General features: G+C 21.8%; 1 protein-coding gene across 1 annotated transcript in view; it reads right to left on the reverse strand.

Annotated features, from left to right (window-relative positions):
* LOC122717741 (metabotropic glutamate receptor 3-like) overlaps positions 1–16,247 on the reverse strand; it is a 75,121-nt gene that overhangs the window by 10,678 nt on the left and 48,196 nt on the right. The window contains exons 7-8 of the mRNA XM_043942111.1: positions 13,009–13,234; positions 10,405–10,524 (exon numbers count right to left, since the gene is read on the reverse strand). Of these exons, the coding sequence (XP_043798046.1) occupies positions 10,405–10,524; positions 13,009–13,234 (346 nt within the window). The remainder of the gene's footprint in view (positions 1–10,404; positions 10,525–13,008; positions 13,235–16,247) is intronic.

Consider the following 16,247-nt stretch of genomic DNA (forward strand, 5'->3'; position numbering starts at 1 on the left):
TCGTATATTGTGAACTAAAATATAGTGAAAAAGCAAAATGATAATTGAAGAAAATATGAAAATTGGTTGAAAAATAATGCTTATATCTCGAAAACGAAAAAAATACTTGCTTATATCTCGAAAACGAAGAGGTATTCAAGAAAGTGAAAATAAAAATGAAAGTATAATTCGTTACAAAATTGTATTTTTGCTTATTTTTTAATATAGTATTTATTTAAAAAAAATTTTTTGATAAAATTTTTTTTATTTTATTAAAGTAAAGATTATAACACAATAGTTTGAAAACATGCAAAATGTAAAAATTGTAATAGTTCTTTCAAGTAATATTGTTTAATAAATTTAAACAAAAATAATATTGAAATAAATACTCTTAATATATTTAATGATATCAAAAATCGAATAAAATTTTCAATAATATATACTGATATATACTGATTTTCAATATTGATTTTCACACAAAAAACAATTATTTTTCGTACAAAAAAAAACAATCAAAATGACTGTGACAATGATTGCACTCGCGATAGTTAGTGATGGATAAGAGCTCGATAGCTTGAGCTTGATAGAATGATCTTTCAATTGATCAGCTGGATATTCGTAGCAGGTAATATATTTTTTTACAACAATAAATAGATTGTATTATAATTGTAATATGCTTGTTTATACGAGATATAAGTCTCTCACAATATCATAATAAGATCGTATTTAATAATCAAAATGCAATGCGTGGTTATAAAATTATCTATTGATTCTATCCGGCGGTATGATTTGCTCACAGAGATGGACAAAATTTTAATAATTGAAGTTGAAAATTGTTTTTTGCAAAGCATCGAATAACAGATAATTGTATTGCCAAATGGTATGGTTATATGATATTATATATTATCAATTATACTAGCTATGAATAAATATTATTCAAACATTTTAATAAGTTATTTAAAATAACTTTATTTGAACATTTTAATTAGTTACTTCTTCAACGATATCCAAAATATGTTCATTGTTAATTAAATTTTTCTTTTTTTTTTCGTGAATGTTCTCAGAAATCCCTTCCACAGTTCAATTGAAAGGATCATGGTAGGGCATAACAATAGCCAATAAGATCATGGAAAATTCTTCGATTAAGTTGGTCACACAAAGATATGATCAGAGTTCAGAAGCCGTTGAAAAAGTAACTAGTTAAAAATTTCGAATAAATTTAGTTTAAGTAATTACTTATTAAAATAATTGGATAATTATTTATAATTAATTTTATTAATTATTTATAGCTATTATAGTTGATATAATATATAATGTCATAAAATCTTGTTAAAAATTTAGAATAAAGTTATTTTAAGTTATTATTTAAATAACTTTATTTAAAATGTTTGAATAACATTTATTCATGACTGTTATAGTTGATTCATTGTTCACATAACTTTAACCTCGATCGGTTAACATTATAATTAATCGTTTGCAGTTATTCGATGTTTTGAATAATAAATTATTAAAATAACTTTAATATTAACTTTTTTAACTATTAAAATTTTTAACTATTAAAATCCGTCTCTAAATACAGTGATAATCAAGGACTAATCGGCATAAATTTATCATAAATTTTCCTAAAAGTAGATATTGAATTAGCCATAGTTAGAGTATGTTAACCTTGGACTTGGGATTATGTTACGCTTCAGCTAGAATATCTTAAGCATATACAATTGCAAGTCTAAATTCTTAAAAACAACAGCATTGTTTTGAGGTCACATCATCCTAGAGCCTCTGGTTAGACTTAATTGGAAACCGATAATGATAGAAAAAGGTTTTCTGTTATTATATGCGAGAAATTTTTTATTTCTCGAATAAACAAGTCATAAATTTTTTTTATTGCTTGTTAATAATAAATTTACTAAAAAATAAATGAATTATAAATTTATTTTTTAAGTTTTCTTTATTAAATATCTAATATTTTACGATGTTTCATGTATAATTACATTTATTATATATTATTAACATTAAGTATATGTTCAAATAAAACTTTGCTCTTTCATTGTTTTCTTTTTGATAAAAAGAAAGTTTAAATTATGTTTTTTATAATTGTTTTTTATCAAATTGATTTAATATTCGTGAGTTTGATATTTTACATTTCAAAAATTATAGTTATTTTTAAAAATTTTGTATATATATATATATACAAAATATAAATATATATATATATATATTATAATAACTAATATATATATTAACCAATTAATAAGTTCAAAAAACTGTGCTTTAATTATTGTATCTGTTATCGAATATTATGTTCTGGATACTGTACAACTCTTATTATGTTTTATATTATATTGTTTAATACAAACTAATTTTTCGTAAAAAATATTCTTTTAGCAATAAAAAACAAATATAAAATTTTAATTACCACTAATTACTAAATAAAAATTTTTTAATTTATTTTTAAATTAATTAATTTTAATGCATATGAATATAATATGCATATTTTTTTTATACAGTTTTATTTTTACATATAAACAAAATAACATATGAATAAATCAAATGAAAATAGATTATTTTTGAATTATTTAAAATTGAAATTTTAATTTTTATTTCATTAAATTTTTTATTTTCTTATACTTTTAAATGAAAACATGTTATAAATTCAATATTTTCGAAGAATAATTTACCAAACGTTTAAAATCACAATTTTTATTTGAAAAAAAAGTTCGAGATCTTTCAAAAAATGAAAACCAAATACCTCACATTTTTTAATTATTAAAAAATCTCTCACGAATTAAAAATACTAAGGATGCAAGGAAGAATAGCGACTTTCAAAGTATCGTTTATTTTGAAAATAAATTTTTTGATAATAATTAATTAGAATGGATCCTGATTAGAAAAATCCAGAAAAGAAGATTTCAAGCATCAATTGTACAAATTTACTCGAAACAATTATATAAATTTACTTCAAGAAGTTATATAAAATATAAATATGATAATAATCATATAAATATTATATGATATAATATGAATCAATAAAAAATCATTTACAAAAAGTGATACAAATTCAAGCTATAATTCGGATAGTTCTATTGATAAAATTATTAGATTTAAACTGTATACTATCTCTAAACTAAACATAGCTTAATTTCCATACGAGAAGAATATATGAAATTACGTTATGCCTGTTACTATTGCTAGATTAGATACGATACGTTTGGTGATCATATTACTATTGGCCCTACTACTATTGCTAGATTAAGCAAAGGCACGTCACGTGATACGATACGATGTTTGTTGGCGTAGTGGGGATAATATGACGTCAAAATATCCCCACTATTATTGCTGAATTAGACACGTCACGTGACACGATATGACGCTTAGCTTGGCATAGTGAGGATAATGTAACATCACATTATCCCTACTACCATTGCTAGATTAGGCACTTAGGTGAGATGTTTCGTTGCAGTGGGGATAATGTGATGTCATATATTCTCTCTCTGTGGAAATTTGGTGGAAAAAAACTAAGCTACTAAGTACTAAGCTACTATAGTAATAGAATCTGGCCATTCTGATAGCTGCCAGAATTTATAATTGCATTGCAACAATAGAATTATAACCATCGTGTATAGTAAAATTTCTTCCAAATTTCTAACAATAAATCTAACTTTTTATGATGAATCGCAGTTGCCTTTTGCAGCCTTCCTTTTTTTTTAGAGCCAATCTTCAACTTCTTTTCGCCCTCTAATTTCAACGAATTCACGAGTAACATCCCCTAATCTCTATAACTTTTCGTAGAAATCTTGTCATTGAAAAGAAGTCAGTCGTTTAGCAATCTTTAACTACAAGTGAAAATTCAAAAATTCGGAGTTAACTCTCGTACTCAGTGCCTGCGTGAATTTTAATATTCACACTCTAATCGAATTGTAAATCATTAATTCGAAGTGTGATTTAATAATTAAAATTTTATATGACATACTCTTATATATTACTATATGAATATTATATATAGTAATATAATAAAAATATAATGTCATTGGCTACAACGAAAACGATTGTAACTTAGATAAATAACATTGAATGTTTTAGTAATATCTGTATATGTTTTAATACATAATATAAAAAATTTTATATTATAAAAATTTTAGATCCACGGTTCAATCTCACAAAAAATTCAACTTCTCTCTTTTTAAATTTTGTGTCAATCAGTCACCAAAACTTTTTAAAATATTTTTTTAAATCTTGGATTTCAATTAAAATGATTCAACATAGGATTTAATCGTTAAGAAACAACAATGAAACTTCAATTAACATCTTTTTTCAATTTTCTTGTTCATCCAAAACATTCAAATGTTCTTTATTTTCGACATTAAAAGCACGAGAAATAAAATCAGAGCAATTTTTTATACACTATATTATAAGTTACATTAGTTAATTTGAGAATTAATATTATAGAAAGTCAAATTAAATTTATCATCAAATTGCCTCTATTATTCTTTCAAATTTCGTGTTAATAAGCCACTGTGATTTTTGATATAAATTTTGTATCAAATTAATTTTTAAAGTTTTTATTCTTCGTTACATTAAAAAAAATTTTTTTTTCCAGTTTTTGGAATATTGTGAGATACACAAATACACAATTGAAGGATCAAGGAGGATTTTAACATGGCTGATGTGCATCATGATCAAGATTCTTATATCTTCAACAACATTAGCAATCGATAACCAAATAACAACAAATCTCAAAAATTCCAATCATAGAAAAAGAATAACACAATGCATGAGTGAGTACAAACTTTTTCTTTATATACTATGTCTGATTTTAAAAACGATTGAAATATTAAATGAATGAAAGATTGTTTGATATAAAGAGATTGTTATAATTATTATATTATATTATTATATTATATCATAATATGTAGTTTTGTTTTTATTTTTGAAAATGAAATTCATCTTCGTTTTCTCTTTATATATATATATATTCTCTACGTTTATTTACAGAAAAAAATTATATTGCATAATATATTTCTTTATATCAAATAATCATATATATATAAATATATAATAATAAAAACTTTTTTTTAATAACTTATAAATTATTCGTGTTTAAGTTATATTTAAATAAAATACACGTCTTGTATATCTGTTAAAACTTTTGATTTTAATCAGGATAGGATTTGATCATATTCAATCATTGCAGAAGAATAACTACAAAAACAAAATATGACTGTTATTTATTGGCATTAGAACTACGAGAAACAAAATTAGAACAATTTTATGCACTGTACAAGTCTCAAGGTAGCGTATTAATGTTAAGAATACTGAAGAAAAAATATAATTTGGAACTTAACATTAATATTTTATTTATTATTGGAAAAATTTAAAAAAATTAACATGCAAGCTTTAAAAAATTAAAATCTTCTGATATCAAGAGAATTTATTATTAATTATATAATTGAATAAAAAAATAAAGGATCTGATTTGAATCATATTTACAAATAGCTTATTCGGCTATCTCTATTAAATAAATTCAATTACTAGAATTAAATGGGTATCGAAGAAGAAATACAATTTGAAATTAATATGATTTAAAAGATCGACGAATCTTTATTACATAAAAAATTCAATATTACCCAACATTTGAAATTAACCATTTTTCCATACGCAAAATTCCAAATTGAATGGCATAATAAATGATAAAATTTAAGATCAGAAAAAAAAATTGTAAAAAATTCATTAAAAAAATTTTTCGTGAGTTGGAACATAATTCGTTCGAATTTTAAGCCAAAGCACGGATTCAATCGAAACTATAAAAGATTGATTTTCACTTTCTTGAACATTCGAATGTTCTTCATTGGCATTAGAAACACGACGAACAAAATTTTTCGTGCACTATATTATAAGAATATTAATTCGAAAATTAATACGATCGTTTTAATCCGATCAAACTAGCATTTAGAACAGAATGCTTAATTCATCTCTATTTAAACGAACAAATTCAATTTTGTCCAAAATCGTTTTCAACAAAATAGAATTTTGCTGTACTGTTTGAATCGAATCATAAAAAGTAAAAATTGTATCGAGAACAAATTAAAACCAATAAGAAAGCTCGATTAGCCATCTACTGAACAAACTCAATCGTTGAAAATAAAAAATTTCAAGTATCGAAAAATAAATAAAATTTGAGAAATCAATATGAAAAAAAAAAAGATTGATACAAATAAAATGCTTCATATTGCTATTTATATTAAAACTACAAAATTCTGAAGTGAATTTAAATGAACATGAAATAGAATGAAATACATATAAGAGGTTCATCATCATCATCAAGATTCGCATTATAAATAGTATCCATATAATAATCCATATAATAATCAGAAGAGAAGAATTTCTAATTGGCCCAACGCTTAAATATAGAATATTCGATTCAAAGAATATTCTATTAATTTCTATTAAACAAATTAAATCATTAGAATTCAAGTGTCAATCAATTCAAGTATTACTAAAATAAAATATGATTTGAAAATCAACTAGGTTTTCAAATCAAACAAATTTCAATCGTTCGAAGAAATTATGCAAATGTTAACTATATAAAGAAAATTAAAATATAAAAAGATTTTACAAAACATTATCTTATAAAAAGATAATTACAAAAAAAATTAGAGAATTATAAATAGAATGTTTATTAATCTTCATTTGTTTTTGATCAATTTCAAACGACAATAATGTTATTCTCACTGTAAAAAAATTGATCTTAGTCTCTTTGTGATTTTTTATCTTTTTAACATGAAATATATTATCTTGCATTGTTAATAGTAAAATGCAACAAAAAAATATATTTATATTCGTTACGAAAATGTTCCTCGTGTGCCTATTTGATACACAATATCATAATCTCTTCGTTTTGTAATAAATAATTATTACATGATAATTACGTATTATACATTCAATTAAATTTAGATATTAGATATTTATAGCTTTTTATATAAATAATTGATATGAGTTTTATCGAAATTTTTATTTTTTTAATTTTTCGATAAAATGTAATCATATTTTAATTATCATTGTATCAATTTCATAAACGAAGAATATATTAAATTAATTGTTAAATAAATGAAAATGATTAAATAAATTCTATCATTAGAAATAGCGAACGTAATTGTTTACTTATTAATACCGAGGAACAAGTACAATTTGAAAACAAGGACAATATTGAACCGTGTCAACAAATTGAATTCAAATCGTTCTATATGAAATCGAATTCAAATGAAAATTAATTTTTACAATACGTTGAAATCTCTGAATGATCATGAAAATTTGATCAGAGATTAAAAGTAAAAATTTCAAAAGTTGGTAAAAAACTCTTTCGTAGATGTAGTTGATGTAATCGCTTCATTGATGGAAAATAATTCAATGTTATATTTTCAAAATTTTTGGAGAATGTAAAAACTGTGCATTATTCATTGTAGAAATAAAAAATTCAATTGATATTGATAACATATACCATTTTAACATATATTATAACATACACCGTTTTTAAAAAAAGAATTAAATAAATGTATATATAATAGTAATAAGAAATAAACTGTGAAAGAGATTATTTATGAACACAAAATTAGATGCAAAAATTATTTATATATATGTAAGATTTTTTTTAAAATACAGATATCTTTTTTTTAATAAGAAATAAAAATAATGTACGGAAATGTACGGTCTTTTTTCATTTTCTTACTATTAGAATAGATATTTGTATAAAATATCAAAATATGACTAAAGAAATCAAGTTTAAATGTACTTTATTTTTCAAATATCAATATTATTTTTGAATATTTTATATTTTTTTTTTTTGTATATTAAGTGCATCTATATATTTTAATGTACATAAATGCACAAATATCCAGTTTACTCATTTTCATTTTCTCTTTTTATGCAGCTTGTGATCTTCAATCTTTAATCTCGAATATTAAAAACTTTATTAAAATATTTTTTTACACTGATGCTTACACTTATTCCATTCGAAAAAATTTTAATACATCCTTTTATCAGCCCAATTATCTCATCAGCTTGGAAATACAAACATTGCAATAAATGTACAATATATTTTTCCACTATCTAAAAATAATTTAAATGAGAATCTAATTTGCAAAAAGTTCTCAGGAAAAGAAATAATTCTTGAGAATTTTGAATATATTTCAAAATAAAACTTTCGAGAATTATTCTCAAGAATATTTTTTACAAATGACGAGAATAACGATTAAACTGTTCAAATATTGAATTTCCATTTTGAACAAAATGTTCACTTGAAGAAAAAAAAAAAAAATGAGTTTCACTCTCAAATGAATTTACATGTTTTAGGCATCTACCTGAACAATCGTGAATGTAAGTGAACGTATGTTGAAAGAATATTAGAATAATTTGTTCGAGCATTGGAGTGCTATTGTAACATCAATTAATTATCAAAAAATTAGATACATATGATATATCTAAAAAGGAAGAAATTCCCTAATTAGAACAATTACATTTATTTATTGAAAAATAAATACGAGAGAAGGAAAAATATGTACAGAAACGAACATGAAGAAATTCTCCAATTAGAACAATTTTCGTTTATTAATAAATGAAAAGAGAGGAGTAAACTAGATATGGAAATTTAAAGTGAAGAAATTCTCCAATTAGAGCAATTATTTTCATTTATTCACAAATGAATATGAAAGAAGAAATTGATTCAGACACAGAAAATTAAAATTCATTAAAAATAAATTCCAAATTTTCATTTGGAAAATTGTTTACGATTTAAATCATAAAGATTTAACTATCAAACAACAAAATTGTTCTATCAATGAAAATATTCAATCCATTGTTGGATAATGTACAAATAAAATCAACAAACTAATCAATTTAAAAAATTTTTAATTAAATCTTATTATCTTATTAAATCTTTAATAAAATAATCTATAAAAACATTTTTTATTATCAACCATCCATTTACTGTTCGTACATGAATTATTTCATGATACAAATCGCGTCCAATTTAATATTATGATATCATTAAAATATCGATAGTGGATGAAAATAATTGGAATTTCAGTTTTTTTATAATCAAAGTTATTATAAGAAATGTTAATGAATATTTATAGATTGATATTTCATTTTTGATTCAAAATTTATTTTTATTTACTTTTACGTTTTTTTTAATAATAATAACTTTAATAATAACTTTGAACATGAAATTATCACTTTTATCCATTACTGCTAAATCGAAAATTATCAATAAGATATTGATAATTATAATTCTAATTTAATCATCTTCTGAATTTTCATCCTTTGGATGAAAATTCCTTTCTATTGATATTTAATAATGTAAATGTAATATAACTTAATCTATACTTAAAATACGATAAAAATATATAGTCCTATAATATCTAGAGTGATTGATATGGTGTACAGTATCTAGGACATCATATTCGAAAATTAGATATTCATTTGATACATATTCGTGAATTGTTTTGACAGATTATTATGAGAATATCATCATTACTTGCATATACTTCATCTGAAAATGAATATGACTGGTGAAAAATAATTTCTTTTATAATTAAAATGACTTCATCTTTTAAATAGTAGTGATTTCCTGTTTATTTATTAATCACATATCAAAAACAAAAAAGTATACAATAGTTTTTTGTTTATTTATTTTGTTTATCTATAATTTCATTATTTGAATTATATAAAAAGATTTTTCAAATTTATCAGAATCACTCATTTATTATATTTAATTAATTTCAAAATATTTAAAATAAATACAGAAAATTTTAAAAGAATTTTAAAAGTTTCATATCGATATTACATTAGTTTTCTAATTTCGTATTTGACTTTATTCTTTTTAAAATTTCGAGAAAATTATAAGTTCTTAGAAGTGTGTGATGTTACAGCAAAAGCATAAAAGATTAGATTGAAGAATATTTTATTTTAAAATTAGCAGTAAATTAAACAGTAATTAAACAGTTATTTATATATACATATACATATATATATTATATTATTATATAATATATATATATATATATATTACATTAAACACTAATTAATTACTTATTTTTCACACAGTAGTCACTTATTTGACACAGTAGTAACTGATTTCATGGATTTCTTTTGATATTTTAATTAATATATCTTTTATCTTTTATCTTTTAAATTATATTTTATATACAAAATGAAATAAAGATGATAAAATATAACACACATGCTTTAGAAATAAAAATAACGATACTAGTTTGATTTGATAAAAATTTGAAAAATTATCTTAATTTTAATATAGCAATTGATATTCTAAAAAGATGAGTTTCTTGAGAATTGCATTATGCGAATTGATTCTCGTTATATTACCTTCTATATTCTATTGAAATCAAAAATGATGAAAAGCGTTTAACTTACATGTGTAGTTCCCGACCACTGTCCAATGGTACGAACCGTTCACTTTTCGATAATTCAAGATGGAGTATCTTGGTGGTCCGTCAACCTCGTTCACGAATCCGAATCTACTCCCGGCTTCATCTGAAACAAAAAAAAAAAAAAACTTTTTATTTTAGTTTTATCTTAGCAAAAAAGGAGTGAATCCATTTATAAAAATTTTAAAAAATTTAAAAAAAAATTGAATTATTTTAACACTAATAATATTATATAACCAAATTATTAACCAAAATATATTATTATATATTTTATATTATTATATAACCAAAAATTTCCAGATCTTATATTATCATCAAATATAACTTAGTTTTTCTTCGTGAATTTTTGCACGAAGAAAATACATAATACGTAATATTATCTTCTTTACTATTGCTAGAGAGTATTTACATATTCACTTTATTCTACTTCTATGTTATATATTGCATTGTAATTGACTGAAAACAATGACAATAATCGTATAATAATATCAACAATAAAGTATCAACATAAAATGAAATAGAATGAAAAACTTTACAGTATCGACAGTATATACAGCAGTTCCTAAACAAAAAAATTCTGTTTGTTTATAATTGATACTTTAATTGGGATATTATGTTATTGCAGAATCGTTCTATTTCGTTTTGTTTCGATATATCCATAGACTTTTGTTATTATTCTCAACCAATAGTAACAATACATAGCAAAGAAAGTAAAATATATTAAAGCAATATATTAAGCAACTCTTATGTCTTGAAAGTGAAGATATTATTTCCATTACTATTGTTAGATTAGATAAAAGTATGTCACGTGGCACGATGTAACTCTTAAACCAAGAATTGGTACTTTCTGAAAAAGTAACTAGTTAAAATTTTGAATAAAGTTAAGTATATTTAATAACTTTATTTAAAATGAATTGAATAATATTTATTCGTAGTTATTGTAGTTGATTCGCTCTTTATATAATTTCAACAGTTTAGTATTATAGTAATTTGCGATTATTCGATCCTTTAAATAAATTATTGAAGTAATTTTATTCTTAAGTTATCGTTAAAATTGTGCTCATCTCTACTCTTGATTTATAGTAGGCCAATTCACTATACCATTTCTCTCCACTTCTAAGTAGACTAATTCATTATACCATTTCTCTCCCCCACTATATTTTTGAAGCGTAGAAAATGGATGAAGGAAAGGTTAGAAGCCTACATTATTGTACATATATATTTTCAATCATATGAAGCAAAACAAGATAGCAAAATATTGGAATGATTAATATAAGGAATTGGTATAGTGATGTTGAGAAGATATTGTTTAAATCTGACATAACATTATTTCTACTACTATTATTGTTATGTCTACTAGATTAGGTATAGATTTGTAACACGACACAATTCTTGGCTTGGCACAATGGAGATAATATGACGTTATATATTCTTTTCTTCTAAGGAAATTGAGTCACGTTTAGTGTTAATGTAAGATCTAGAAATTTTCCTTTTGTGATTTTGAACAGTAGTGAGATACAGTAATGCCTACTTTGGTATTCATATTAAAGAAAACATTTATTTATATAAACAGATAATTGTTATTATATAATTAAATTAAAGTAAAAGGAAAATATGAATGAAATAAAAAAATTAGTATCGTATATAATAAAGTTTTGTTCAACAAACTTAAACTTTACTTTAAGATTCTATTTCCAAGAAGAATTGATGGAGATAACGATGGACTTATTAATATAAGCAAAAATGTGGATTCTAAACGGATATTACTATATCTTGTTATCACAAATCATTTATGCATTATAATAATGAAATATCTCACGTTATAATATTAATGATAATGATAATTATGTAGAAAAAGAGATATGCTGATTTCAATGACATTCATCATTTTTTAGAATTAATATTTTGAATAATATTTTTTTTATTATGTATATACGTATAAACATCACTTTACTAGCTTTAATTTAAAGATATTTTATGTTTTCAATGTTACAATAGATAATTGAATTTCTAAAATTTAATAAGTTTCTATTCAGTTTGGGATGTGTTCATGATAAATTTGGATTAGTTTTGAATCAATTTTAATCTGAAAAAAAATGTTATTTTTTTTATTCTAAATTTTTTGATAATATATTTTTTTATATCTCTATCTCTAATAAATGATACATGAGATTATTTTGTTTAGCATTGCATCAATGATAGTGATTAAAATTATGATAGTGATTAAAAAATAATTTTTTTTAATATATAATAATATTATTGAGTTATTATTTATTATTATTATTTATTAATTATTGACTTAATAATTCTTTCTCAAATTTTAAAAATTTATAATTTTTTTTCAAATTTATAAGCTTCTCACAATTTACATCGAAATATCAAAAAATGGTTATTTTTTTTTATTAATAATATATAATAAAATCAACAATTATATAGGATAAATAATTATATCAGTTTGTCGTTTGAAACAATTATGGAAATAATATCATAACGATTATAATAAATAAAAAAAAATTCTATTTTCTAAAACTTTGTTTCAATCCTCGAATAAAAAATACGCAAATACAATTTATTAATTTATCATTTTTACCTTTGAAAGACACCTTGGTCAAATATTGAAAGATATCCTCGTTCGGGAGCCGCATCTTGTCGCAGAGGCCCCTCCAGTTTTCACCGCAAACATTCCTTTGCATATCGTGAAGCGCGTAAGCAACTGCGTACACTGCGTCTCGAACAAAGTGTAGGAATCTTCGTTGTTTATATCCATTGCTCCGTTTAATCTTCAATTTCGGATCTCGGCAATCGATACGTTCTAACTAAAATTTGTCCATATTCAAATAACATTTTAACACATTTTGAACACGAATCAAATTTTAAATTTGATACGATCATTAATCTTATTAATTTTAGAAAATATATATAAATTTTCAAGATATGTTTTTTTTTCTTGAAATAGTTAAAAAAAAACAGTTTTAGCTTTAATTATAAAATAAATTCGATTATATTTCAATAAATATAAATATAAAATTTATTAGTTTTCGAGATTTTAATGAAAGATTTTCACTACTTACATTAAATTTTATATGTAATTATTTTTTATTTAATATAATTCTCTTGTAGAAATCTTTCTCAAATGTTTAGTAATTGATTTTGGCATTTGAGAATAATTTATAGGGCGTCTTATATAAAATTTTCAGTTACTTTTATGAAAAATTGCAAATATTGGCGATTTTTCATGGTTATTTTTAAATATTCTCATCTAATATTTATTACAGAATAATTTCTATCCTGTAATCGAAGCATTGTCAAATATTTTTATAAATTGGTACTTTTTTACTTTTATACTTGACGTTGCATTCAATTTTATAAAAATGAATGATCAAATTTTTTGTGAATTGTAAATAGGACATCCTGTATATATTGAGGCCGATAAGTTGAACGTCATTAGTTACTCAACAATAACAACTACTACTACTATCAATAATATTTATATATCCAGTTTTTATCTTATATATAATTAAAATTTAAAGACTAATTACAAAAAAGTATTAAATATTTATATATTTCTCATGTTATATTAATAATATATACATTATGATATTTTATTATTTTTTAGTATAATGCCATAATCAAATGATTCTCTTGATATTCAATTAAGAATATTTAAAGATTATTTAAAATATTGTATATACATTATCAATTGTCAGATTTGAAGAAAAAAATATTTGACAAAATCAGAAATAAAGGATATGATAAAATAGTGCATAATAATAGTAATAATGTATCAGATTAAGTATCTATAATTAAAACAATCAAAGCAAAAAGAGGAAATACAAATTATTCATATGCATATATGTATATATTTAAACGATTATAATTAGAACTAAAAATAATAATTAATCAAAATTATTATGAAATATTCTCCCATTAAATTTTACCAACAGAAAATAAAAAAAGAAAAATATTGAAAATCGTGGATCTAAGTTTTTGCCACGGATTACATATTATCAAAAATTTTTATTAATATTTCAATCAAATTAATAATTATTCTAAACTAAAATTTTAGATATATATTTTTCTTCTTCCAACATATATATAAATTTCGTATTCGGCAATCGAGGTCTTTAGAAATTACAGTCTAAAATATTTGACAAAATGTTGAATAAATGTTGAATAAATATATATAGATCGAATAATATAATAAAAGATAAATCGTAGATATATATAATAGCTAGGTCGAAAAATAAAATTGATATACAATTAATAATGTATATAATAATGTATATAAAAGAAAAAATTACTCAAAATGATGTTTCTTATAATATTTTTCAAGGTCAAAATTGGTAAGGAGGGAATTAATTGATAAATTTATTGAAATTTCTAATATACATTGTTTAATAACAGAAAGAGGGATGAGATATATAGTTTTTACTCCATTTAATATCAAACAATATTCTTATATCTGACCTTCTACCATTCCTGGATCCAATGATCTCACAATATCTATAACTAATTCATCCCAGATTTCGCCTTTTCTTAAATATAAACAATTGATATTATAATTTATCAATTGTTTATATTAATAATCTTATAATAAAAGTTTATTATAAACAAACATCTATTTGAGTGTCGATAGATATTGCAATTTATCAATTGTTTATATTAATTGTAAAAGTTTTGCATAAGATAAGCATCTATTTGAGTGTACTAATTTAATCTCTCTTTTTATAATATAATTTTTATAATTATAATAATTAATATGCATATATGTATATATTATATACATAATACATATAATAACATTTTGTTATTTATAAATAATCAATAATAATCACAAGTCCCATTTAATCTAATATAAACTTTAATTGTAACTTAATTAATTTAATCTTTTTTCATAATTATAATAATTAATAACATTTTATAAATATTATAAATAATCACATATTATTTAATATTAATAATAATTTAATATTAATAATAAACTAATTCATCTTAGATTTCGTTTTTTAAAATATAAACAATCGATAAATATTGCAATTTATCAATTGTTTATATTAATTGTAAAAGTTTTGCATAAGATAAGCATCTATTTGAGTGTACTAATTTAATCTCTCTTTTTATAATATAATTTTTATAATTATAATAATTAATATGCATATATGTATATATTATATACATAATACATATAATAACATTTTATTATTTATAAATAATCAATAATAATCACAAGTCCCATTTAATCTAATATAAACTTTAATTGTAATTTAATTAAGTCTTAATCGATTTAATTTTGCTCTATCTTTTTTTAACTTTTAGAATTAATCCAAAAATACAACATATATATCATTTTAATTAATATATGTCAAATAATATAATATAATGTAATAAGAATATAGGATTGATAAAGATGAAAACTTAATGTAAATTTAATAATATAATGTAATATCATATAAAAAAATTAGTGCCATAGAATGCTTATTCAGTGATTTATTCAGTTACAGTGAAGTGTAACGTTTAAGAAGTTAAAACTTCTTCTTCATGGAAGAGAATATATTTATAATTTCAAAATAGATGTGTATATGTATGCATTATAGATCGCTATAACACAATACGCAATTCTTTCGATTATGTTATCTTAAATTCAATCACAATGATTTGATAATGCTCGAGAGAACTGATACTTGTTTAAATTTATTCATAAAAATTCGATTATTTAATGTTTAAATTTCATCAATTCATCAATTTAATCAAATAGAATTATTTAAAATTTAAAAAAAAAATATATACTTAGCCTTACTTTAAGTTCTTGTTTTTATGTTTTGCACGGGA

The sequence above is a fragment of the Apis laboriosa genome, unplaced genomic scaffold (genome assembly GCF_014066325.1).
Source record: "Apis laboriosa isolate Shangri-la unplaced genomic scaffold, ASM1406632v1 scaffold56_cov145, whole genome shotgun sequence".
Taxonomy (NCBI): domain Eukaryota; kingdom Metazoa; phylum Arthropoda; class Insecta; order Hymenoptera; family Apidae; genus Apis; species Apis laboriosa.